Source organism: Lonchura striata, chromosome 1 (genome assembly GCF_050655825.1).
Source record: "Lonchura striata isolate lonStrDom1 chromosome 1, ASM5065582v1, whole genome shotgun sequence".
Lineage (NCBI taxonomy): Eukaryota > Metazoa > Chordata > Aves > Passeriformes > Estrildidae > Lonchura > Lonchura striata.
The window spans coordinates 66,403,168-66,428,206 of record NC_140703.1 but is presented as its reverse complement, the minus strand read 5'-3'; the positions used below and the strand labels follow the sequence as shown (position 1 = coordinate 66,428,206).

At 38.8% G+C, this 25,039-nt stretch overlaps 1 protein-coding gene across 1 annotated transcript; it reads left to right on the top strand.

Annotated features, from left to right (window-relative positions):
* Positions 1 to 5,739: 5,739 nt before the first annotated feature.
* UFM1 (ubiquitin fold modifier 1) lies at positions 5,740 to 14,219 on the top strand. The gene is made up of 6 exons (XM_021541881.3): positions 5,740 to 5,774; positions 5,861 to 5,917; positions 6,635 to 6,692; positions 8,799 to 8,838; positions 9,228 to 9,260; positions 12,882 to 14,219. Coding segments are annotated over exons 1-6 (255 nt in total). The 5' UTR covers positions 5,740 to 5,772; the 3' UTR covers positions 12,947 to 14,219.
* The last annotated feature ends 10,820 nt before the right edge of the window (positions 14,220 to 25,039 follow it).

Here is a 25,039-nt window from a genome sequence, read left to right as displayed (position 1 = left end):
TCTAGAGACGTAGCATTATGATTTCTATATGACTAATATGACATTTGTATGTGATCATCTTATGTTGATGAATTATTTCAGTAAAATGTTTGTGACACAAGAGAACTGTAATAGGTTTTAATTATTGTTTTGTTAGAGAAAGATTATGAAGACGTGTCAAATTGTCTGATGATTAACTTTGCATGGCATTTCTAAAGTATTATAATCTTCCTCTATCTTTGGCTTAACAAAATTTTTTAAAAGTGCTATGTATGCCTATATTTTACAGAGAAATGTCATCACACAACAAGGAACAAAAGTCTCATATGGGCTTCAGGCTCATCTAAGTAGAAACTCCCTGTTTAAAGAAGGCTAAAGTTTTCTTACTGGGGTGTAACAACAGGCTAGTTTAAATAGGCTAAATTTATATTGTATGTTATACCACTAATTCTGTTAAAAAAAAAAAGAAGAAAAAAAGAAAAGAAAGATAAAACATAGACTCTGTAATCATTGGGGAATAACAAACAGTAGCAAAAAAAACTTAAGAGGTGATGTAGTGCTACTGCTTCCTTTCTGGAGGCCTGAACCTCCTACAGAAGGATCCTACCAGATTCTGATTGAGAAAGGCAGCTGACTTTGGCTGACATAGGAGTAGTCTGCAGCCAAGCAGGCTGCAGTCTGTGCACTGACATGGGTCACAGAGTTACCACTGATGAGCTTGGAAAATCAGGGGAGTTCCAAGGGATGCCATCACACTGAGCCAAAGGAAAGTTAAGGGGATGTACCAGCCAAAGGAGGACTCCAGCACCCTGACTATAGGAAATGGTAACAAGAGGAAACCTCATTCCCAAGATCTTTAAGACCAGCAAGTCCAAACATGTTAACACTTGACTTAATGATCTTAAAGGTCTTTTCCAACCTAAGGAATTCTATGATTCTGTGATTCCCTGCTGACAAAAGGGGAAGACCTCCTTGCCTCTTCTGCTGTGTCAGCTCAGACCTTTCCCTGAGCTGGTTCAATGCTAAGTCAGCAGGGAAACATCCATGTCTTCTGCTGATTTAACTGACTCACTGCTGGGTCCCCCAAGTACAAAAACAGGTCAAGAAGTAGCCAGAAGGCCAGGAACAGACAGCAATGCAAAGCGGGGGTAAAAAATAGGACTTGTCCTTTTTCAAGGGAGTTAGCACTACTCAATCCCCCTGGTGAAATCCCAGCCTCACTAAGAGCTGAAGGGATCACACTGTTCCATGTGCTTGGTATAGAAGTGGTTGGTTGGAGAAATGCTGTGCTTCTTCTGCCTCTCCCTCATGTAACACATTGCTTGGCAATGCTTATTATTTAACTCACTGCAAGCATAGAAGAAAAGTATGCTGGTTCCAAGACCTAATTTTCTGGTACCTGCTAAAAGGCTTAATTCAGAATTTTTTCACCAAAGATTCCTAGAAGTCAAACATTAATTATTCAGTCCAAAACTGACAAGCTAAAAGCACATTTTGCAGATGGAAGATGTTTTACTGCATTTCTTAAAATTTCATATTTGATATTTCCATAGAGTTCTTAGCATAGATGCTTATGTAATAAGCTCTTCCTCCAAATGGGCACAAAAATTGGCATCTTTCAAATGGCACGTGTACTCATGAACACAGAAATGTAACAAAGGTTAGACGATTTAAGTCACAGTCTGTGCTTCACAAACAAAGGAGAAATCTTGCAAAAATACAAACACAATTTTATGGCCAGACACCAAACTGGTCATGTTCATTTCTTGTTGAAGGAGCAGGAAATTGTCCCAGTTCTGTATCATGGAGCAGCTCTACTTGAATGCATGGCAATATATTGTAGCTAACAGAGACTATAGCAAGGGAGGCTAGGAAACAAAGCAGGAAAGAATTAAAGCAGGCTAAGTAACAATGAACACATTTCACCAGTACTTTCTACTCTGTGCTGTAGCTATTGGTCTGCTTATTTTCCTTCTCAGCTCAATTACACTAGGCCCAGCCAGGAGGAATATAGGCATGTGGGATGAACAGCTTCTATTTACTGAAGTTATTTTCTCTTACAATGCTATTAAGAACTAGAATGTCTTGGCGTAAGAATTGTCAGAGGTATTTTAGCTCATCTCAGTAACATCCACGGGGCTATATTGTTATTTTCTGGTTTGTAATTTTTTTTTTCATTTTCTTAACCTAAAAGCCTTCAGTTGAACAACTGTGTTTACATATTGCCAGAGATCCAAACTCTTTTAATTAATTGCTGAAATTGTCATTCCTTTTGTCATTTACACAGCTAGGAAAGTCAAAGTTAGGTCTCATTGCTGTAACACAACATATTTGAGTCTGGGTAATTAAGAGCTGTAGAAAAAACAAATTTTATGAGGAATTAATTTTTTTTTCTGGCTTTAGTCACAGGGAAAAAAGGACAGATTTTTTTTTTAATGAATCAGTTTTTCTGGTGTTGAAGAGAATGTTGCTCTATATAAACCCATTAATTTAATACAATCCTCTAAAGCAGCCCTGGCTTGTTTGCAGACAGGATGAGTCCCATTAACTCTCCCAACTAAAAGAGAAAAATCATGTGCATTCTCCTTCTCTGTAAATTCTCATAAAAGGAAAAAAATCAACCCTGCCAGCATTTTGAACAGGTTGAGACAGCATGGGAAAATTCTGAATTTGCAACATTGAAAAGGTCTTTCTTTTGTGAAATCACTGGGATTCCTGACTCTACATCAGAAGGTCCTAACCCTGTGTGTTGGGTTTGCATGGCAAGGTTTTTGGTAGTGGGAGGGGCTACAGGGATGTCTGTGAGAGGCTGTCAAAAGCTTCCCATGGCTCCAAGATGAACCTGCTGCTGGCCAAAGCTGAGCCCATCAGCAAGAGCCCATCAGCATCTCTAGGACAGCAGATTCAAGGAGGAAAAAAAAACCAAAACCACAGGAGAGCAGGGAGAGGGCTGAGAAAATGCAAAAGAAACCACTCGGCAAGCACCAAGGTCAGTGGAGGAGTGGGAAGAGGTTCTCCAGGTGCCACAGTTGGTTTGCCACAGGACTTGTGATCCCCAGGAGGGACCCACACTGGAGTAGTTTGTGAAAGGGACCTTACAGGGGGGAAGAGGTAGAGAACTCTGAGGCAATGTTCAGTCCAGAAGGCAGGGGCTGGGGGTGATATTTTTAAGATTTCATTTTACTTCTCATTACCATACTCTAGTTTGATAAACAATTTCTCCAACTTGAGTCTGTTTTGCCCATGGCAGTAATTGGGGACTGAAGTCTCCCTGCCCTTATCTCAACCAATGAGCCTTTCATTATGTTTTCACTCCCCTGTCCAGCTGAGGAGGGGAGTAACAGAGCAGCTTCCCTAGGCAGCCGGCATCGAGCCAGGGTCAGTCCACCACCCCCTGGCACTACCATGAAACTCTTGATGCCTGCTCAGAATACAGCTCCACAGCATCTCAAGCTGACCTAAGGTGCAGTACAGTATCACTGCCAACTAGCTGTGCTTCCTCATCTCCTTCTTTGCTGGTGGTTTCTGAAGATAACTTAATTAAACCAACTAAAAGGAAATTTTGGGGTGTTTTGTCAAATCAGTTTCCTTAACAGATCCCCTACCTGATCACCAATGTTGGCTCTTTTGCTTGACAGAGGACAAGACCACATGGCCAGAACACAGGACTAGCCAGGCCTGGATTTACACTGTTCTCAGCACTATAGCACACATATGCTCAAACTGGATTTAACCAAGGAAATCTGGGTACTAAACACAGTCCAGTTCCAACAGCATGAAAATTTGGATCTGCTTATTTTCTCAGAGGAGAAGTACTTTTAGCAAGAGGCCATAATGAAGTGCTGAAAAGATCAGTCTTTTATTTCTCATCTGCATTCAAGAACTTGGAAAACAGGAGACAGCAATGCATTAATGAAAGCTGTAGATAAAGAGAGCAACATAAGGCAAAGCCATAACATCATACATACATTAAAAAACCAGCTGATTTTGAAAAGGGCAATGATACATATAGGATGACATTTAGCTAAATGCACTAAATGCAAGGTTAAATACTAAGACATTACTATTAATTAGCTCAAATTTCAGGACATATTTAAAGCAGGGGGATGAAAAAGCCATGAGATCATTAATGGATTACAATATGTGTACAATACACAGATTCAATACAGCTATGAAAAAAGACACAGTAACATAAATAGGAGATACTGAGAAATATGAAGGCCACTGGACAGTTTCACTGATAGTGAAATTATTGTTTAATTTTTTTTTCTAGTTTGATCTATGTTCATATAAGAACAGCACAAGGGTAAAAAGCTGGATTTCATACCTGGGCAAGAAGCCAGTCCTTAGGAAAAAAAAAATTATGATTCCTATGTAAAACCTGCCTTTTGTAGAGCATCTCATCTACTTTAACCCTAATGAGACTCCAGCGAAAGTGAACACAACAAAGTGCTTTGCCATGATCAGTCTGGCAAGCAGTGTGTGACACCAAGAACTTCATCTGCAGTGAATGCTGTCCTTCCTGCAGACAGCAGAAACTGGGGAAATCTGACAAAGTATCTTCTATAAGGAAAATACTGACATATCAGAGTTGAAAACTCAGTCATTATTATCAGATAAATGAGTATTAAAGATAAAAAATACTTTGTAGTTCCATGCCACAAAGAGAAACTGATTTGTCAAGTCACAGACAAACAAAACTGGAACCTGCTGTTTTTCCGCCATAAAAGTATCCATCACTATCCAAACAAAACTCCAGTTCAAGCTCCCTTGCCACAAGGAAGATGTGAGTAGTTTTAAATATTAAGGGGATAGGAATCAGTGTTTGCATCTTGTCTGCATAACTTTAACATGCATCTGCAGACAGTTTTGATTTGAGAGCACAACAGGATCACAAATTATTAGTGTTGGGAAGGACCTCTGGAGGTCATCCACTTCAAACTCCTGCCAAGGGTCCCCTAGAACAGATTACACAGGAATGTGTCCAGGTGGGTTCTTAATGGGCAGCCTGTTCCAGTGCTCTGCCACCCTCAATGTAAAGAAGTTGTTCCTCATGTCGAGATGGAACTTCCGTGTTTCAGTTCCTGGCCGTCGCTCTTCACCCCGTCGCTGGGCACCACTGAAAAGTCCAGCACCATTTTCTTGGCACTCCTCTTTGGGTACTTATATGCATTAATGAGATCCCCTCTCAGTCATTTCTCCAGACTGAACAGGCCCAGCTCTCCTCTCCCTCTTTCTCTCCTAAGATGCTCCAGACCCTTCACCACCTTTGTGCTCTTGCACTGGACCCACTCCAGGAGCCCCGTGCCTCTTGCACTGAGGAGTCCACCACTGGGCACAGCACACGAGATATGGTCTCCGGCTACCAAACCCCTCACTCCTGCATACTCCCAGTGCGACCACAGTGCGCCGATCCCGCGCTCCCGGCCTAATCCCGATCCCGACCCCGATCCCGGCCCCGCCCGCGCCTCCCTGTAGCGCCCACGGAAGCGCCGGGAAGTCCCGGTGCCGAGGTCCTACCTCGGCCGCGGAACAGCCACTGCAACCGCCTCAGTAGAAATCCTCCCCGCCGTTCTCCGCTGCACCTCGCCCACCCCTCAGACTCTCTCTTTCCCAGATACAGTAAGGCACCGAGGAAAAACACGGCCGCTCCCCGCCTCACAGCGGGTCGGCGGGGCACGTTATCTTCTCTTTGTGGTCAGGCGCGCCGCGGGCAGCTCAGGGCGGGCGAAGGCCCCGTGGTGCGGGCGGCGCTGACGTGTCGGTGGGAGCGGCGGCGGCCCCGGCGGCACCATGTGAGTGTGAGGGAGGGCGGGACGGCCCGGGGGTCCCGCAGCCCCCGCGCTCCCTCACCCGGCCTCACCCTCTGCTCTCTCCACAGGTCTAAGGTCACCTTTAAAGTGACGCTCACCTCGGACCCCCGGTTGCCTTACAAAGTGTGAGTGCCGCGCGGGGCGGCGGGGAGCGGAAACGGGGCACATCGCGGATGGCTCCGATGGCAGTCCCGGCGGGGCATCCGCCGGCGGGAGCGGCGCTCGTCTCCCTCCGTGTGGGATGGCAGGCGGTGTCCGTGCTTAGCCCTGCTTTCGGCGCTTTCCCGCTTTGCCCCACCGCCGTGCGCGTATTCCCCAGGCTCGCAGAATCATTCGGGATGGGAAAGACCGCTGAGGTCATGGAGTCCAACCTCTGCCCGATCTCTGCCTTGTCAGCCAGAGCCTGGCACTGCGGGCCGCCTCCGGACCTCTCCCGAGTCCCTCCAGGGACGGTGGCTCCACCGGCTCCCTGGGCAGCCCGTTCCAATGTCTTGACAGCCCTTTCAGTGAGGAATTTCTTCTGATCTTCCACCTGAACCATCCCTGCCACAGCTTGAGGCCGAGTTCTCTCCTCTTGGCGAGGACATTGCTATGGAGCTTAATCCCACACCTCCTGAGATTTGCCACATCTGCTGAAATTTAAAGGTGTTCCTATTCTCTGCTAGAAATGTTTCTCTTGAAGCATCTCATATCCCTCAGGGACCCTTGAACAGTACTTGCACAGCTTTGGCAAAAGTATTTCCATTGGTAAAAATGAAGTTTCAGTCAGTAGTTTAACGGCAGCTAAAGCTGCTTTTCGGTTTGTTTTAGCAGCCACGTATTTACTTGTGTTGTGATTTCAGGTTAAGCGTGCCTGAGAGCACACCTTTCACAGCTGTCCTCAAGTTTGCTGCAGAAGAAGTAAGTGGAAAGTGATGATGTTAGGTTTTAACATTTTGCATGTTCTTGAAAGGTAAAGCTTTTTTAATTATAAAAATGCAGTGGTTAATACAGCACAAAGAAGTGCTGTTGGTTACAGATGGTTGTAAGCTTTACTGGCTCTCAGTGGGGGCCTAGCAGAGCTTTCAGAATCTTAAACTTAGTGATCTTTGCACAATTTATGCATCAGCAGATGGTATTGAGGTGATTTCTGGTTTTTGTAATTAACTGTTTTATAGCAGTGATAAAATTTGTGACATTGAAGAGAATTAAAAGGTATTGCTCTTGGATACTTAATACTGAAATTTCTTATGGGAATATCAGGAAAGTTCTTCAGAATTATCCAGGAAACTCTTAAATTCTTTTCACATTCAGTTCTAGTAATCTCTGATTTTGGCAGACATGGAGGTTTTGATTGTGGAAGGTATTGAGATCAGCCATATGGGATAGATTCAAAAAACTGTCTTAAGGGAAAATGTGGATAGTGTGTTCTTTGGCTTCTGTGTGATGATCTTTCACAATGAATCCTATATCATTACGTGTTTAAATGGCCCACATAATGTGTTTGAAGAGATGTATCACATTGTTTCAGATTAAACGTGCAAAGATTAGGAGACATTCACTGGATGTAAACGGTAAAATTGAGTGCTCGGAAGCATGATGAGTCTCTTAATCTAACTAGCATAAAGTCAGCTGGGAGTCTGTTCTTGCAATTCTCCCTGTCTTGTTAGGAAAACCTGGGAAGTTTTGGGTTATTGAAAATTTCATTTCTTTGAGCATTGCAATTGCAATGAAATAGGAAGGATAATAGACTCGATCTTGAGTCTTCTTTGGTTGTTACTGTTACGCCACGATGTGACAGAAATTACTACAGGAAACACAGCTTCTGGGGGAAAGTTGTGGATTGGTTTTGTTGTAAATTTACTTGAAGAGAATTATACAGAATATTACCTGCTGTTAAAGATATTTGATTATTTAATTGGGGGTTTTTACTATGTTTTCCCCAGTTATTTTTATTCTCTATTAATACACCTGTGCCTACACAACCCATACATAGAGACCTAGACTGAAAAGTCTAACAAGCAAGTATGAGGTACCAGAAATGAGTGTGACTGAGTAGTTGGAGATGTTGAAAGGGAGGTGCCATTTCTGGTGGGGGTTGCCACTGAACCTGCTAACTTCACCTTCTTATGGAAACACAATGTTAGTGATAGGTTCATCTGAGTAATGAATTTAGAGAATCACTACTGACTTAAACATTTGCATTTAGCAAGCCATTCTTTTAATTGGTGTGAGTATTTTGAGTATCTATCAGGGTTTGAATTCAGCCTATTCTGGATCAGCGCTGAAGCATTTTGCATATCTTTGAGACCAGGAAGAGTGAAGTCCTTTGTTAAAGAGCAAAAAAAAGATTGTTAACTCTTCCCCAGGAATGAAGCCCCTTATGAATTGGCATTGAAAAGAATGACAGATAACTTTTGTGTTATATGAATGTTTTTTCATTCCTTGAACTGCATAGCTTAACATTAATTTATGTAGTGTGTTGTGATTCAAGAACCACTTTCACAGTACCTTAAGTTATACGTATATGGAAAAGATCAAAATATGGGCAAAGTTGTTTGTTGTTCTCCAGGAGAAGTGTATTATCCTCTCTGTGATTTATATTCTCAGGGCAGAGCAGTGTTTAAGTTCTGGCTATTTGGCCTTAGCAAGTTTCTACTGAGACATCTCTCAAAAACTCAGAATTTGCCAACTCATAATCAGACTTGCCCTAAGTAGAAAAAAACCTCATTTTTAGTGTGTGGTATCTATTGGGTTTTTCTTTCATATTTTAGAGTTACCTGGTAGTATAGAGTCTAAGGTATACATTTGCATGATAGTTTGAAAAAAATTTCCATTACATTTGTGGAATTGCTACTAAAATAATCATCCATTTCCATTAAAGTTACTTATATCTATAAATCTCAAGGACCTCTTTCCTCATTTTTTTGTATGTGAACCAGCTAAAATTATAATTTTAATATTACCCATATATTTTTCTGCTTTATATGTCTCTTATGCTGTTTTGACCTACTCTTATTTCTTTAGTTCAAAGTTCCTGCAGCAACAAGTGCCATTATAACAAATGGTAAGAATATAGTTTATATATATTTTAATAGTTTTTGCATTGAAGTTTCACTGAAAGTTTATTGATAAAATCAATACTGTCTCATGTTTCACAAACACTACATACTGCAAACTGTGTTTAATAACATTACAGCATTATTTGAATTTCTTATGTGTGAGGTGAAGATACTAAACCACTAATTCAGTTTTGTCCAAATGTATAGCTTGGACTTTTCTATGCTGAAGCTTTCTTGTCACTTCCCATTTTTTGGCTATAGGAAATAGCTGCATGATGACTTCATGTAATAGTTGTATCTTGCTGGTATATTTTTTGAGCTGCAAGTTTAATGTAATAAATTGGAATATGTCTGTTTCATCTTCCTTTTTCTCTTTTTTTTTCCTTCTTCCTAGATGGTATAGGAATAAACCCTGCACAGACAGCAGGTAAGTTACTGTATATGAAGTATATTCCAGTATTAAAAACTTATTTTTCTTTCAGTCTAATATATAGCACATGGGGTTGTATTACATTTTAGGTTTTGTCTTCTTAAATGGGAGGAGCATTATCCAGTAGTTGAAAACTTCAGTCATTGTAGTATATAAAAGGTTAAATCCAAAAAACAGTGGGTTTTTGGTTTTTTTTTGGTTTTTATTTTTTTGGTTTTGTGTTTATTTAGTTCTGTGAAAAAGTGGTGAGCTTCTGATCTTCAGAGCTTTGCATTTAAGGTGCAGTCTTAAAGCAATACAGTATTACATACTACTGCAGTAATAAGTAACAGCTGTATTTCCCCCCTGCTCTATCTAATTCAGTAGTACTTGATGTTCTAGCAGCACTTCTTATGAGATATGTTAAAAAAAATAAGAGTTTTAGAGCAGAACTCCAGGGGCTTTGAGGAGTATGTTGTCAGAAGAGTTGGGTTGGAACTAGGTGATCATAAAGGTCACTTCCAAATCCAACCATTTTTTGATTCTTACTGATAGCTGTCTTGTTGTCACCAAGGGGTTCTGTGTCAGAAATCCCTGATTTCAGATGTCAAGGCTTGCTATGAGAGGAGAGTTTGCCTCTGTCACAGGAGAGTGTAAGGCCCTTTCTCATCACCTCCTGAAATATATGGAAACAGAGTACAGAGGTTGAGTTGTACCGATAATGGGCTGCTGTCTGGAGGCAGATTGTGTGGACTTGTTCTTGAAGAGCTATACTTTTAAACTAATTGGGAAATAATTTCAATAGTCTAATCTTAAACCATTTGAGAAGAGAGTGTAACAGTATCTTGATAGAAAGTTGTGAACATTTCTTACCTCATAAGTACTAGTAAAAATGGCTTTGCTCCTTATGGAATCCAGTCATCCAGTGAAAACTGAATAATATTACTCCTACTTGCAAACATGATGAATGGTTGAGGGAGACATGCTGCTCTTCTGGTTTTTGCATCCATCTGTCTCATTTATGCCTTTGACTGCTAGTCATTACTGAAGGCCAGTCACTACACAGGAAAAATAAAACAAGGTATTAGCAGCACACTTAGCTGTGTAAAATAGAGAGTATAAAGTAAATCCTTGCAAAGCACAGAACAGTATCTGATGGTGAGAAAAGCAGTTGCTTGACATCAATTTGGGGAATTTCTTGGAGTTGTAAAAGAAATAATTTCAGTGTAGAGACTTATTTCTGCAGTCTGTGTTTGCATCAACAACATTTGAAAATGAAGATCAAATAAATATTTGGCTTTCTACTCCACCAGAGACTTCTGTCCTGCCTTACTATACCTGGATTATGATTTCACAGGTGTACTACCTCAGGCAGACTTCTCAGCTGATGCTGTCCTTATCATGATTCCCATGACTGAGTGTATTAAAAACAGATAATAAATCTAATAATTTACTTTAGTTACTAGATCATCATCCACATGTAAAGCCACACTTTCACATGACCACTGATGAATACTTAAGCAAAATGGTAGAATTGCTTAAGGTATACTTAGGCTGTTTCTCTTCCTCAGCAGTATGCTTTCATCTTGTATGATGTAGCTTACATTAGTTGTAGCTTAATCCTTTAAAGCAAGTGTATTTAGAGCTATTGACTGCTGAATGAAAGTATCAATACAGTAGTTCATTGTAATTGCAGCTGTGCATATTGAACTCACATCTGCAGGTGATTTGCTTTATCTCTCCTAAGCTCTTATAAATATTGAAGAATTATTCAGTAGTATAAGACAGTATCACATAATCAAGAAACAGGTAAATTAAAAGCATCTAGGTGCAAAATGTTATCATCACTGCCTTATTCTGCAGATGTAACATTAGGCATGTGGATTATGTTTTCTTTAACATAGGTGTTCTGGCAATGCTGTGTGATGTTGCCCTTAACTGAGGACAAAACAAACCAGTCCACAATAAAACAAACATCCAAAATCAACCCAAACAAAACAAGCGAAGTACAGCCTACACCAAAGCTTGCGCTCAGACCAAAATCCCTCCTTAGTTTACAAGTAACATGCATAATTTAGGTATAATCTTCTGTTCAGCCTCATTAATTGCTATCTCAAAATCTACTTTTTGCCCTTCTTTCTATTTATCAGAATTCCTACAGATTGAAGAGTTATTTTAGTCTTAAAAAACTTCCAAAATAAGATACACAGGAATAAAATTTTAGTAATCCTTGGGGATTTCAGAGGTTTTGTACTGTTGCACCATTTCCCTTCCTTTCTAAAAAAAAGCACTCAAGTATGACTTCCATTTTCCTTACATGATTTCATGGAGCAGGGGAAATTAAAGCTGCAAAAACTAGGCTTAGCACTTAATCCCTGTATTGATTTCAGTTTTAAATCCTTGATAGTATGGGGAGTAGTATGCTATAACTTTAATAAAACCAATGTGATATTAATGATGAAAACAGACCAAGGTGAGTAGGTGAGCTGCTGTCTCCATGAGGCCTGTTTTAAAAAGTTACGAATTTTATCATTACAAACGGATGTTTCCAATCTAGAATAGTAAGGTTAGTAGGCAGTTCTCTGTTTTGCTGATGAGACAGGTTTGCATTCAGTGGGTTTTATAGATCTCTTTAGTACCATGTGTTGGCAGATCTGTAAGATCAGAATGTCTTCGGATAGCATATTATTTTAAATTGATTTTCTAAGGTTCATTATGTTGAATATATACAATGATTTTGATCTTGATCCATTTGCTGGAGAAGTGGAGTTCAAAAAAGGGTAGCTTTGCTCTAATATGCAAACAAATTAAATGGATGTCAAATACCTTAATCTTATTTGTCAGAGCACTCTTCATCCCTGGAATGGGATGCTTGGGACAGAAATAGAATTACTCTGTTTTAGAAGTTAATTCAAGGTTGAATAAGGAATCAAATATGGTTGATTCTGTGCAATAGTAGTATGAAGTAAAAAAGTAAATATTCCATATATTAATTAAATAAATACATTACTTAGTGATATGGTTTAATTTTCAAATATTACATTTAATAAAAAAATAGCAACCTGAACATATTAAAAATTTCAACGCATCTAAATATTAGAAATTTCTAATTTTTATTATGTCTTTGTGAAAAGACTATGATGATTAAGACAATGCAGTAATAAATAAGAAGTTGAAAGCATAATTTTTATGCTAAAATGGGACTAACTTACACTTGGACATTTGGAGAACCTTCCTAAAAGAAGTTAAGGTTCTGAATTAGAAGTCAAAAAGTACTGAACCAAGGAGAGAAATAAAAATGAATGAATGCATGAATGAGCTCCAGAAAACAAAATAATTCAGGGAAAGTAAAACTTTGTTTTCTGGCTTGTAAGTGAAACAAGGCATTCGAGTGTACAGAGTTTGAAAGGCTACACTTTGCAAGGTGTAGCATTTTCATTTAAAATAAAGAGCTCTTTGGAAAGAGAGGGACAAGGTAAAATTCTATGGAAACATGAAAACTTTATTTCTGGTATGTCAGAGCAATTACTATGAAGCTGCTAAACACTGACTTAACACTGTTATCCTTTAAATGTGTTTGTTGAGGGTACATTGTATTTTCTTGGTTAGTAATACATCCTGTTTTCTTTCTTTGTTTAGGAAATGTGTTTCTAAAGCATGGTTCAGATCTACGGCTCATTCCCAGAGATCGTGTTGGGAGCTAATAACATCTCCTGAAAGCTGGGGAATAGGTGTCATTGCTTTGCAGCAGAGGTCTATTTATTTTGGAACTTCAAAATGCAACTGATGAATTGGACTTTTTTAAAGCAAGCAGAAATGACTTCCCAGGATTTGATTTTTTTCATTGGAAACAGAGATAAAGGTTCATTTTCCTGTTAAAATACATTAACTCATGCACTGATTCTTCCCTGATTGGTAGAACAGCCTGATTGCATGTTAGAAAGGCAGACTTCTCTCCAGGTTGACACTACAAGAGTAAATACAGCCACCATCAATAGATACTTAAAATACTGGATATTATTGAGCCTACTTCATGAAAGGGAAAACTGTGTTATGATGTTGCTACAAAGAAATTATTCCTAATGTGTGCTAAAAGTTGGGGTTTTTCCTGTATTTTTTTTCCTAGTTATTTCCATGTTTAGGGGAACAGCTTTCACCTGGCTCAAGTACTGATCTCAAGTAGAGGGGAAATTTCAGGAGTTTATTACTCAAATAAGTAAACAGCTGCCAAATGTTCCAAAGTAATTCTAAGTTTTAATTGCTGTAAGTATTTGAGATAAAGGAGAATACAGAGATTTCTATGTTTTAAGACTTCATATTGACATACTGTGAAGTTAAATTAAATTAAAATTCAGAGAATTTGTGAGACCTAGTCTCCTCACATGAAGTGCCATCATCTTGGAAGGATTGCACTGTCATTTGGGAATGTGTAGACTGGTCAAATACATCATTCCTTTTTCAGTAAACTAATACTGGTTCTTTCCAGAAGTCATGGTTTTGTTGCTGCCTGTTACATAGAAAACAGCACAGAATTCTATGAAATATTTTTGTTCAGATTAGAAATTGCCATGTGTAAACTATCAGTTGTGTATTTTAAGTAGAGAAATTGCTGCTTTTCCTGAACTGGTTGTCTATGCTGTGATTTAATGTATTTGGCAAAATCTTACCATATTGCATTTTTTTCTGTTCTGCTGAGTTGAACAGAAAGAACAATGGGTAGTGCAGTGCTTGGTTAAGTGAGTATTCTCACAAATGCAACTGTCCTGTGCAATCGTCATGCTTTAGAAAGATGTTCAGATAATGTGTCAGATAATGCAGAAGTACAAAATGCCCTTCTGAGTGGGTGTAAGCTCAGGAAGTAAAGAAAAACTCTCCAGAAATCAGTATTTGCCTATAAACAGCTTCCACATTTAAGATAAACTGTAAAATTCCATATTTTTCTTTAGTTTAATAAACAATTAAATGAAAAAGTGCAAATGTTGTTCCTCTTGTATTCTTAGAGTTCGACAATAATTAAAAATTGTTCCTGTTAATTATTCAGCATGCTTTGGGATTCATTTTGAGCCAAAAGATAGTTATTATCCAGAATTCTACAGAACACTGCCCCAAAGGGCAGAGTGCCTTGTTTTTGTTAGTCTAATGCCACAATATAATTAGTATGAGCAAAATTAATTGCTTGTAATTTTTAGCTGCAAATCTCTTGACTGAATGCTTGAGAAAGCACCTGATACTGGAATATAACAAATAGGAATCTTTTTTTTTCCTGTCTAAAGGTGCAGTGTTTTTGAAAGGGAATCATGATTTAATTGCATTTTGAAACTAGGATGCTCTGATGTTTATATATTGAGGGTTATGTAAAAATTATTTCATGTGGCGGCTAACATTTCTCACACTGCTACTTGGGTTATAACAGAGCATAAAGTATTTGACATACTGCATTGCAGGTAGTTCATGTAGCATGCTAAGAATTTGTTCATTTGGAAAAATAACTGGTATTTTTAGTGTTCTGTTCATTACACCTTTGTCTCAGTATGGCCTCTAAAATCTGAATGTGGCTTTTCTGTTTGGTAAAGAGACGATTTCAGTGCTAAAACATACTTACCAAACTTTGCAAGTTGACTTGACCTTTGCAAGTTCATTTTGTTGTGTTTGACATGGTTGTATAGGCAACTTTAAGATTCTAAGGCTTGGGAGTTGTTAGAAGATTCTGGAAATGCTGTGCTACTAAATTAATACCTTTCTGACTGTCCATACTTCATGGTGTACTTTGGAAATCAACTCTACCTGGCAGTTGTGTTGTTTTCAGTTCTGATTATAACCTAAGTGGTATTTGAAAAAAATTTTTTGTGTGTTTATGATTCATTTTGTTGCACCTTTGCTGAAGTCAATTTGAAGAGTAGTTTTTTTTTTTTTTGTATTCTACATTTATGAAAGGATGGCTGATTTATGTTAAAAAGATAGTCTCTGAAAAAAAATTTGGCAGAAGCATAAATTGTTAAAGCTCCCACCAAAACTTTCAAGTATCTCTAACTGTTCTTTTGGTTTATATGAGTTCATAGAAGTTTTATTTTGATAAAATTTGGAGATATCTTGGACATTTTTCAGGGAGGAAAGCACAATGATCTGATAAAATACAGTAGAAGTTAGAAAATGGCCCTGATAATAAGTTCTGCCAGCAGTATGTTTTTTTTCTCTGTTGTCACAAAATCCAACTTTATTATATGTTTGAGATGAAAAGGTTATTTTCCTTTTTTCTTGTTACTATGTAAGAATTATAAAAATTCTTGAGAGTAGTTCTCAGAAGTTGAGAATTCTTATTCTTTGTGTTTAGCTTGATCACAAAAGCCCAGCTCCCACCGCTGCTCCAGTGATACGAGGAGCAGTCGGAGTGAGAGAAGGAGCTGTGCCAGCACGGCTGCACAACTAGTGGATTCTGAAGGTGCTGGAGCATGGCAGTCTTTTGTATGGCAGCATCCCGGTGGCCTTCAAACCAAGCACTTCAATGGGGCACTTGGAAAAATTCAGTCCTGCAGTCATCCTAGCAGTGTTGTGGATACTGTTGCAGAGATTCTAGCAGGAGTGCCAAGCTCCAGCTGGGTGAACTTCAGTCCATGTTCAATGCAGTGTTCAGAGTTAAATACAGTATACCCAACAGTACATCTCAGTAGTGAATTTCAGCTGCTGATGGAAGGTAAATAAATACTGGGGAGTGTTCACAAAAGAAAGTGTGATCTTTTTGAGGCTAATCTCTGCAGGCTGCTTCTGAAGTTAACAAGCTGAAGTCCTCCAGAGAGATTCAGTGTAGCTAAACAAATCTGCAGCTCTGAGTGACTCTCTGAGAAGCTTTTATCTCTTCACTGGCTGGAGAAAGCAATTTAGGCATTAAACCTGCAGGAGCTGATGTTAACCCTTCTGAATACCTTCCCCAATTCATACTTTTCCCCTTCCTTAAAAATTACATGTTATATACACTCAGTCTTGTTTAATCTTGATTAACACATGATGCAAAGTTCCCAGGGACTTGTTCAAAATCACAAGAACTTTTTTGCATTAAATTAAAATTAATTTCTAATGTAATATAATTACTTAAAAACAATATTTTTTTTCCTTTTACAGCAGGTTCAGGACCCTTAGTAGTAGTGTGAGAAAGGCTTGTCATTTTTTTTACAGGAAACTTTGGCATATTAAAATTAGTTCTGTTTGCAAATAAGAAAATGTGTGTACTGAAAAACAGAAGATTCTATTACTGCATCTTTTTAGAGTATGGATTTGGTCTTCTTTATCTCTCTGAAGTGGTTAAATGTTCCTGGCAAGCAGATTTTGAAGGGTTTTGAATGTATACAAATAGACACTAATAAAAGGACTGAGTGCAGGGGCTCCTGTTTATTACTATGAAGACAATCCTGAGGCTATGAGTGGGAACTGTCAATGTCTCACTGCTGAGAAATACCAGATGTGGTAACAGCTATAACAACCCTAGAGGCTTTTCATCATTTTAATGGAGAGAATTGCTCTTTGATTTTGGACAATGGATAAATTTGTTTACAGACCTTGAAAGCAATCTTCATCTGGTGAGAGTGAGATCACTGGCCACAATCGTACTTTACTGTTCGTGATATTTGACAAGAAGTAAGTCTGGGACAGTTGGGCCATTAAAAAACTGGACTTCTCCCCGTAGAATTCTATCTCAAAGGTGTGAAGTGTGAACTGAGAAGTGCAGCATCTATATCTTCAGAAGACTTGGCTGTGATAAAAATCTATTGCTGTCTGATGAAAAGTTTAAAATTAAAAGGGAGTGGGGAATATTCTTTGTCTTAACTATTGAGTAATGAGGTCATTTTGCAATTAGAGGATCACACTGTATGACTTCTCATAGGAGAAGCAACCAGATTTTAGTAAATGTTTGCTATTAAACATCTTAGAAATTCAGCCGAAGAGCTGAAGGATATTTGTAAGACAGTAAATGTGAAACAAATAGACATATGAAGCATATCCACATGCAGGGATATGGATATGCTTCATATGTCTATTTGCCACCCTTGCTATGGATGATCAGAAATAGCTTGGTTTTAATAATGATGCATGCTTCTAATGCTTTAAAACCATTAAGCATTATTTTGAATTGCTTTTCAGGTCTGTTTTTTGTGAAGTAGCTTGTAATACTTTTGATTGCTTGCTGGATTTGCTAAAGTACTGTTAATTTTTACTATGGGCCAAACTTTGTGCTATGATTTTTGTAGAGTTTAGAGATGCTGCTTATGCCTCAAGCTGGGTTTATGCAGACCTTGAATATATATCCATGTAAAAGTGATTGACATAAGCAGCACTCGTAACTCCCCTGAGGAAGGGACCTTAAAGATCATCTAGATTCAATCCCTCTGCCATGGGCAGGGATGCTTTTCATTAGGCCAGGCTGCTCTCAGCCATTCTGTAAATGAATTTTTTTATGTGTAAATTGAAAACAAAAAGGCAATGTTGGATGTAGCTAATCGGCTGATGTTTATTGCAGTAGCTTTTTAAACCGTGGGAGGGGGAAGGAGTAAGTAACATTGCTGTAATAAAGTGCTGTCAGGCAACTCATGTTGCTTGAAAAATTAACATCTTTAAATTCATTTTTGCATTAACATTTTCAGTTAATAGAGACCCATTAATTTGTGACAGGGTTCTGTTCTATTGCTATGGGCTTTTGAATAGTATACAAATAATAGTGGCTAACAATAAGAGCAGCCAGGCATCCTTACCAGCAGCATGAAGGGTGAAGGTTTGTATAAGCACTCAGTGTCAGTAAAGCACCACCCGTGCAGAGCTGGGTGGTTATTAGTACATAAACAAGAGCACAGTACATCTTGCCAGCTGTTCTGTAGTTGACATGATCCATTATAGGTGACAGTGATAATCAAATGGTCTTATTATTTATGTCAGGTTCATTTAATTCCCACTTCTAGGCTAAATGCTGTTCCAGATTAATATGTGTGTGTAGCACAGAGTGTCCACAGTGACCTCAGGTACTCATCATTCTTATTTCATGACTCTGTTTTGGACAGCTCCAACTCTGTCCAAGAGAGGTCTGTTCCACAGTGTGATTGCAGGACAGTCAGTTCTATGGGGCCCCACATCTAAGAATCTGTCGTTGTTCTGAAGTTTATACATTTCATTTTTATTTCTCATCCTGTGGCCATGAAAATTTAAGGTGGAGAGCTTCCACTGATTTTCAGCTCTTCTGGTCAGGGACTGCTGAAGTTTAAAGTGCCATATCTAAATGTAAATAACAGGAAAGCAATTTTAGCCTTGTGATTTTGTAAATTAAGCTTAAATTTCTTCTGCCCTACTCAGATGCCAGAGGAATTTAATGTCAGAAGATTTTGCAGCCATGAAAAATATTAAGGGAGAGTAAAAAAAAAACCAGAATCTAAAAATGAGAGCACATGGGTACCATAGGGCTTCATGAAACCTGATATCCTATTTCAGTTTTGCAGTTCTCAAAATTTCATTGGTCGAAATTTGTTGTTGACCACTGCCCTGTCATCATTCCATTATCCCAATTCCATACACTTACAAACTGAAGAAGTGACTTGTCACTAAACATCTCTAAAGAAACATCCTGCTTTCAATTCTGATCGTTCAGCGCTGTCATCTGTCTGATATCAGTTATACTTCACTTGCAGACATCATGTCTTTTGTCATTGCAATAGTGTAGACTAATTTATCTTTAAATGATTAAGTAATGCAGTTTACACTGGGAAAGTCCTTGCACCTAAGGAAGCATAACAAATACATAAATTGTCCTCTATTCTAAGTTAAAGTTACCAGGTATTTTTAGTTCCCTAAAATGAAATTGAAAGAAAACCTGTAACTTTACCATGTCATCCTGAAAGTGGCAGCCATCAAAGTTAAAGTATGCATTCTTCTTCATATTGTGCCTTAACTGCGAATTTTACTTTTAGTGTGAACAGTAAGATCACCTGGAAAATTAAACCTATTAAATTGCTGCTGTGATATGCTTGCATTGATTGATGAGCAAAAAATTAGAATGGCAAAGAAAGGCTGTAACAGCCTCTAGTGTTCATCACAAAATTAAGATATTCGTCGAGATGTTTCAACTTAGGGTTGGGCTGGTTAGGCAAAATTATTTAAATAAAATTCTGCACAGTTTTTTTCTGAACATTTGACAGTTTCTTAATGCAGAACAAATTCCTACTTATTAGTGCTCAAATACTAGTTTTAGTAATGATTCTCTGGTATGAGTGAGGCATGGCACTGCACCTCAGATCTTGCACACTGTACTGCAGTTCATGTTCCAATGTAAAAGCTAAAGGAAGACAAACAATTATTTCCAATATTTAGTGATGGCAAACTGGAACATCAATTCTATCCAAAAAAGAAAAAGAAGGAACTCTGAACTGTGAGGTGGCAAATAAACAGTTATGTTATCAATAAAATGTACGATCATCTACTTGAGCTCATGCAAAATTTTTAGTATTAAAAAATGTAATAGTCTTATGGGTGGGGAAGATCTGCAGCCAAAATACAGACTGCTTCCTTTTGGTTTGCCAGAAGGATCCTCAGCACTATTCCATTTGATTTAATCTATTTGATTTAATGCAGAAGACTATGTACAAAGAAGTTTAATTTCTTTAATACAGTAATTCTTCCACTGCTTTTGTTGTTGACTTGTGTGAATTATATACATTCTACGTATGTAGAATTTCCAAAGGGATCTAGAGCTGTTCTGGAAATTTGTTAGGGATCCAAAGTTGAAAAAGGCAGAATAAATTTGATCTGCTATAACTACTGGTCTTGCAGCATTTAAAGAATAAGGCAGGAATAAGTCTAACTGTACTAGAAAGTGTTTCTGTAAACATGGTTCTTTAAAGTGTAGTGCCAGTCTCTGGAAGTTTTTGTAGACCAGTGTTCTACTACACTTATATTAAGAAAGTTTTAAACAAATTCCATTTTAATTTGTGAAAATTAAGCCTGCTTTTTTCCTCCTTTCCCAGCATGTATCTAGGACAACCAATGGGACTAATGTCTGCAGGTACCTATTTCTACAGACCATAGGAGAAGCCTGGTCTATAAGATCATGCTAAGTGAACTGCTAGCTCAGGTAAGATGGATTCCAGTCAGGGAGGCTTTTACAGAGAACAAGCATGAACCAGCACAGATGGGGAAGATGATGCTTCCTGTTCCTGCAGATCATTGGTTTTATGAGCTTCTTTAGCTAACCACAGTACTGCTGGTCATAAACACAGGCACCTTAAGAATCTGGTTGAAACCAAGCTAAAAAAATCTCTGTAGATTGTGCTTTAATTAAACTCCTGTCAGGGGCATTCAGGCAATAAATGAATGTAAGATCTTATAATTCAATTAATTTATTGTGTCATACATCTAAAGGTGCTAATTTTTCTTCTCCAAGGTGATTTTTTCACTTAAGTTATGCTGCCATTTTCACACTTTATCACTTTATGCAGAGTTGGTAGGGATCCACAAGGATCATCAAGTCCAATTCTCAGTCCTGGACAGGACAACCGTAAGAGTCACACCATGTGCTTGAAATCATTGTCCAAATAATTCCTGAACTCTGTCAGGCTCAGTGCTGTGGCCAGTTCCTTGGAGAGTCTGAGCGCCCAATCTTGTTTTGTTTTTTTCCCCCTTAGATTTCTCTCCCTATCTACTTTTTAATAATTTTCCTTTGTTTCAATCCAATTCAGATTGTCTGACATTACCTTGTTCCATCACAGCTCTTTGAATTCCATTTTTCCCTTCTTTTTCTGAGATCTTTCCACAGTACTGATTTCTGTTAATAAATGTAGGAAAATTAAAGACGTCTGTGTGACTAGCTTGTTATGGTTTGCTGAACAGCCCTCCTGCCGGTTTAGCTTTCTTAATCCACAGTCTAGCTGATACCCTGACTATATTTTTGCTCTTCCTGGCCCCAGGGCTAATTTGGTGTGTGAGGATGTGCTAGAATATTAATACAGGCAGCTGAAAAAGTCTCTACACCAAATATAGTTATACAAAGAAAAAAAAGTCTGGCATATGGAACACAGGCTCCAGTATTCTGGAAATATAAAATATATCAGTCTGGACAACTCAAACATGAAATTAGTTTTGTCTGCTTCTTCATGTTCTCCATATAGCTCCACACAGAACTAAGTCTGTGTTACTCAAAAGATTGAGAGCTGGAAGGCCATTGTGTGAGCTAGGAAACCTAATGCTGTTGTGCCTGATTTTTCTCTGTAGTTTTCTCTTTGCTTTAAACTTTTTGGTCTGTTTATTTTCTCTTTTTACTTTTTTTAGCTTTGTATTTTCCCCACCTGGAATAGTTCTAAAAGCATACTTTAATCCCATTATCCTACAAATTCACCATACATTATTTCCTTGCTAACTACAGCAGCTGTTAATGAGTACAGCCAGCTCATGCAGAGCAGTGAGAAAGACAATAAACAGAGCATAAGAAACTATTTCAAGCATTTTAAAATAATCCTAACTGCAGCAAGAGACTGTAAAAATTGTGGTTTACTCAGTTAAGGAACATAGGATTTTTGTGTTAATGGAAGCATGGAAAAACCCTTCTCAACAGTGAGGGGCTAATCTCAGGCAGATGCACAGAACCTCTCCCGAAGGTTTTTTATTATAAGTGGGAGGTGATCTAGGTGAAATGACTGGTCTAGGAAAAAAAAGGAGGTGAAGTTACAGTGGGGGCCTCAGCATCCAAGAGTCTGCTTATCTTGAAATAGGATACTGATATCTCTAAACGTGTGTATGTGTGTGTGTGTGTGTGTGTGTGTGTGTGTGTGAATTCCTGACATTTTTGGTGCTGTGCCCCCAACCCCATGCACTGCCTTTTCTCCTGCTAAATAGCATCTCCATCTACTCATTGCTGAGCAAAGGTCAATTAATCTTGAATAAGGGGAGCAGAATCTGACAGATTGACACCATCCCACCCAAAACACAGTGCAAATCTGCTTTCCCTTCAGAAATGTGGAATCTAATGTAGGGTTTGTGTTGTTGGAGGGTACAGCTCATGCATTTCATCCAGTGTGTGCCTTGCAGGGGTGCACAAATTGGTGGATTCTTACTGTGTTTGATCATGCCACTTTGCAGCACATTTATGCTATTGTTAAAGAAAACACTTTGCAAAGCTCTGTGGTTTGAATAGCAGCATTCCTGTTATTAGTGGATTGTGGAAAGCAACCTGTATTAACTTTCAGCTTTGTGGCTTACTAGCTCAAACTGTGGGTGACTGATTTGTTGCAGAAACCTCTATAGCAATTCAACTGTCTGCCACTAAGAAATGCTAGCTTAACATTTTAATCCAATTTACAGGCAAGAGAATTGATACACAAGCCTTCTCTTTAGTATGGCTACTTTCCATCTGCTGCATTTGGAATACCTGCCCTTGTCTCATGCATAAACCAATGTGGGATATGGAAAAAATGAAGACATTAGACCTGGTCCTATTCCAACTCTGTTCCTTTTATTTCTAGTATTCTCAATGTAGGTCCCTTCTGCACATCACTGAGGAAGGACTGTAAACTGCAAAACTTCCTTCCCACTCCTAAGAGAACATGTGTTTCCCCAGAAAAGAGGGTAAATGTAAGATAAGGGTTCCCTGACACCAGAGGTATGATAACACTGGAAGACCTTTACTTCTCTTTCCTGACCTGTTTCCTTCAAGGGCTGTACTGAGCTACAGACAGACACTTTTATTCTAGTAATGAAAGCTGGATTATCTTGGAAAAATGTTTATTGCCAGTAGTGGAAGCCCTAGAAAGTTTTGTTTCAGGAGATATAGTTCCAGCAAGTAGGTAATAATATCAAGCAGGAGAGCCAGCAATGCTGAAACCATCAATGTAGGTTATATACAGATGAGAAACCAAGCAGAACAGTGTATGAACCCAATATAAATTGCTTTTCTGGTGCAGGATGTACATCAGTCAACAAGACAACAGGAATTTTCAGTTTCTAATTCCTCTGTGAGGAAATCAGAAATTTCCTGTTGGCTCATACATTTTTAAGGTAAGATTTCAGAGCAGTCTTGGTTTTGATCACAGGGGTTTTTTAATCAGGAAAGGCACAAAGTTGATGGAATGGCAAAACTTTCTTATTAAAATCTCAGGGGTGTGAGGGAAGGGATAAAATGACCCCGGAGAATGAAAAGCTTCAAGTGACAAAAACTGGTGTGGCTACACTCCTGTGTATGGGAGGCACAAAGTCCTTGCAAGATGGAAAGTAGTTGAGGAAGAACTTATTTTATTCCTCTGAAAATATTAGGATTTATTTATATGTGGGAACCCCAGCCTTGTTTTGGGGCCACATGTGGTGGTGAAATTCCTCCTCCAACCCGTGCTTCCAAAGAAAAACTCCGCAGGCTTAGCTGTTCGGTCTCAAGGCAGTTTATTGCTAGTTATCTAACAGATTATGTTCTTGGACTGCAGCTATTTGATCAGTGGCCTGGGTAGAGGCACACACACACCCTGACATCCTCTCTATCTGCTGTCTTCTTCGTCTCTCTCTCCGCCCAGGGTTGCTGCTATCTTTTATAAGATATATTACGTATAACATGTTTACAATTATTCCCCAATACCTACTACCTACGTTGCCAAGTGTTTTTCTACTCTAAACCAATCTATGAGTGCCAACATCACCAAGAACATGGAGGTAAGGAAGAAGAAGGAAGAAGGATGGGATCAGCCCACTTTCCTCCATCTTAGAACTTCTGACCCCCATGTACAAAGTGAAAACCCCCCTGTACATGCACTAAAACCCCCCTGTACAATACTAAAAAAATTTCCCCTCTACTTTGTGACTACTTATACTATACTATCTAACCTTTTGTGATTGCTTGTTCCACCTCCAAAGTTGGTAATTCATTCCATGGCTCAAACTCAAAATCACAGTTGTTTTTCAGCTGTCTGCCAGGGTCTAGAATGCTTCTGACCAAGGCCTGGAACCTCTAAAAATGTCTGAGAGACATTTTGAGTTCCCACATCTCCCCTCCCTGTTTGAACCAGAAACACCTGCTTTGCCATGTTGTTCAAGGCTCTTTGAATGCACATGAAAATGCATGGCAGAACAAGTAGAACTACAAACCCTATAAGAATATATAACACTATTTTAAAAAGTTTTTCCACAATGGTGAAAGATTAAAAAAGCCAATGAAATCATTTCACCAGAATCTTGTAAGTTTCTTTTTTCTCAATTTGCTGATACTACTTTGCATTTGTTTCATATTTTCATGAATAGATTTTGAATGATCAAGCAAGTTCATGCAGCATGTCCCCTCAAATTTTTCACATCTGTGCCCATGTGACAGCAGCAAATAACCAACTGCTGCCTTGTTCTGAAGCACCGCTTGTCTTGCATTGCTGATATCTGTTAACATGTCACTCAGTGCAGATGAAATGGCACGATTATGTTTACTCAATCCAGCATGCTATGTGGTCCAATTGTGTCAAGGTCACCCCCAACGCTGTTTTTGGGGTGAGAAAATTGCAACTGCAATTCTCCGAGCCTTGTCCTAAATACAGACATCATTATCACAATTTGGCTATATTGTTCAAAGGACCTTTTCTCTTTCCTGTGTGTCTGCTCCTTTAAAGTTTTCAAATCAGGTGTTATCAATGAGAACTCCTCAATGCTGCATGGACTGCTTTTGACTTTTGCAGGGATAGCAGGCCAAATTCTGCCCCCGCAAATGAAAAAACACTCCCTTCGGTAAAGTGGCTGGGTGTTGAAGGGATAGTTTGCTCATCGCTTTGGTGTGATTGCACCAGGCATTTCTATGAAAGAACTGA

Coding starts and splice junctions, on each gene's coding strand:
- UFM1 (XM_021541881.3), top strand. Junction 5,918..6,634: donor CCCCGGTTGCCTTACAAAGT/GTGAGTGCCGCG, acceptor TTGTGATTTCAG/GTTAAGCGTGCCTGAGAGCA. Junction 6,693..8,798: donor TCAAGTTTGCTGCAGAAGAA/GTAAGTGGAAAG, acceptor TTATTTCTTTAG/TTCAAAGTTCCTGCAGCAAC.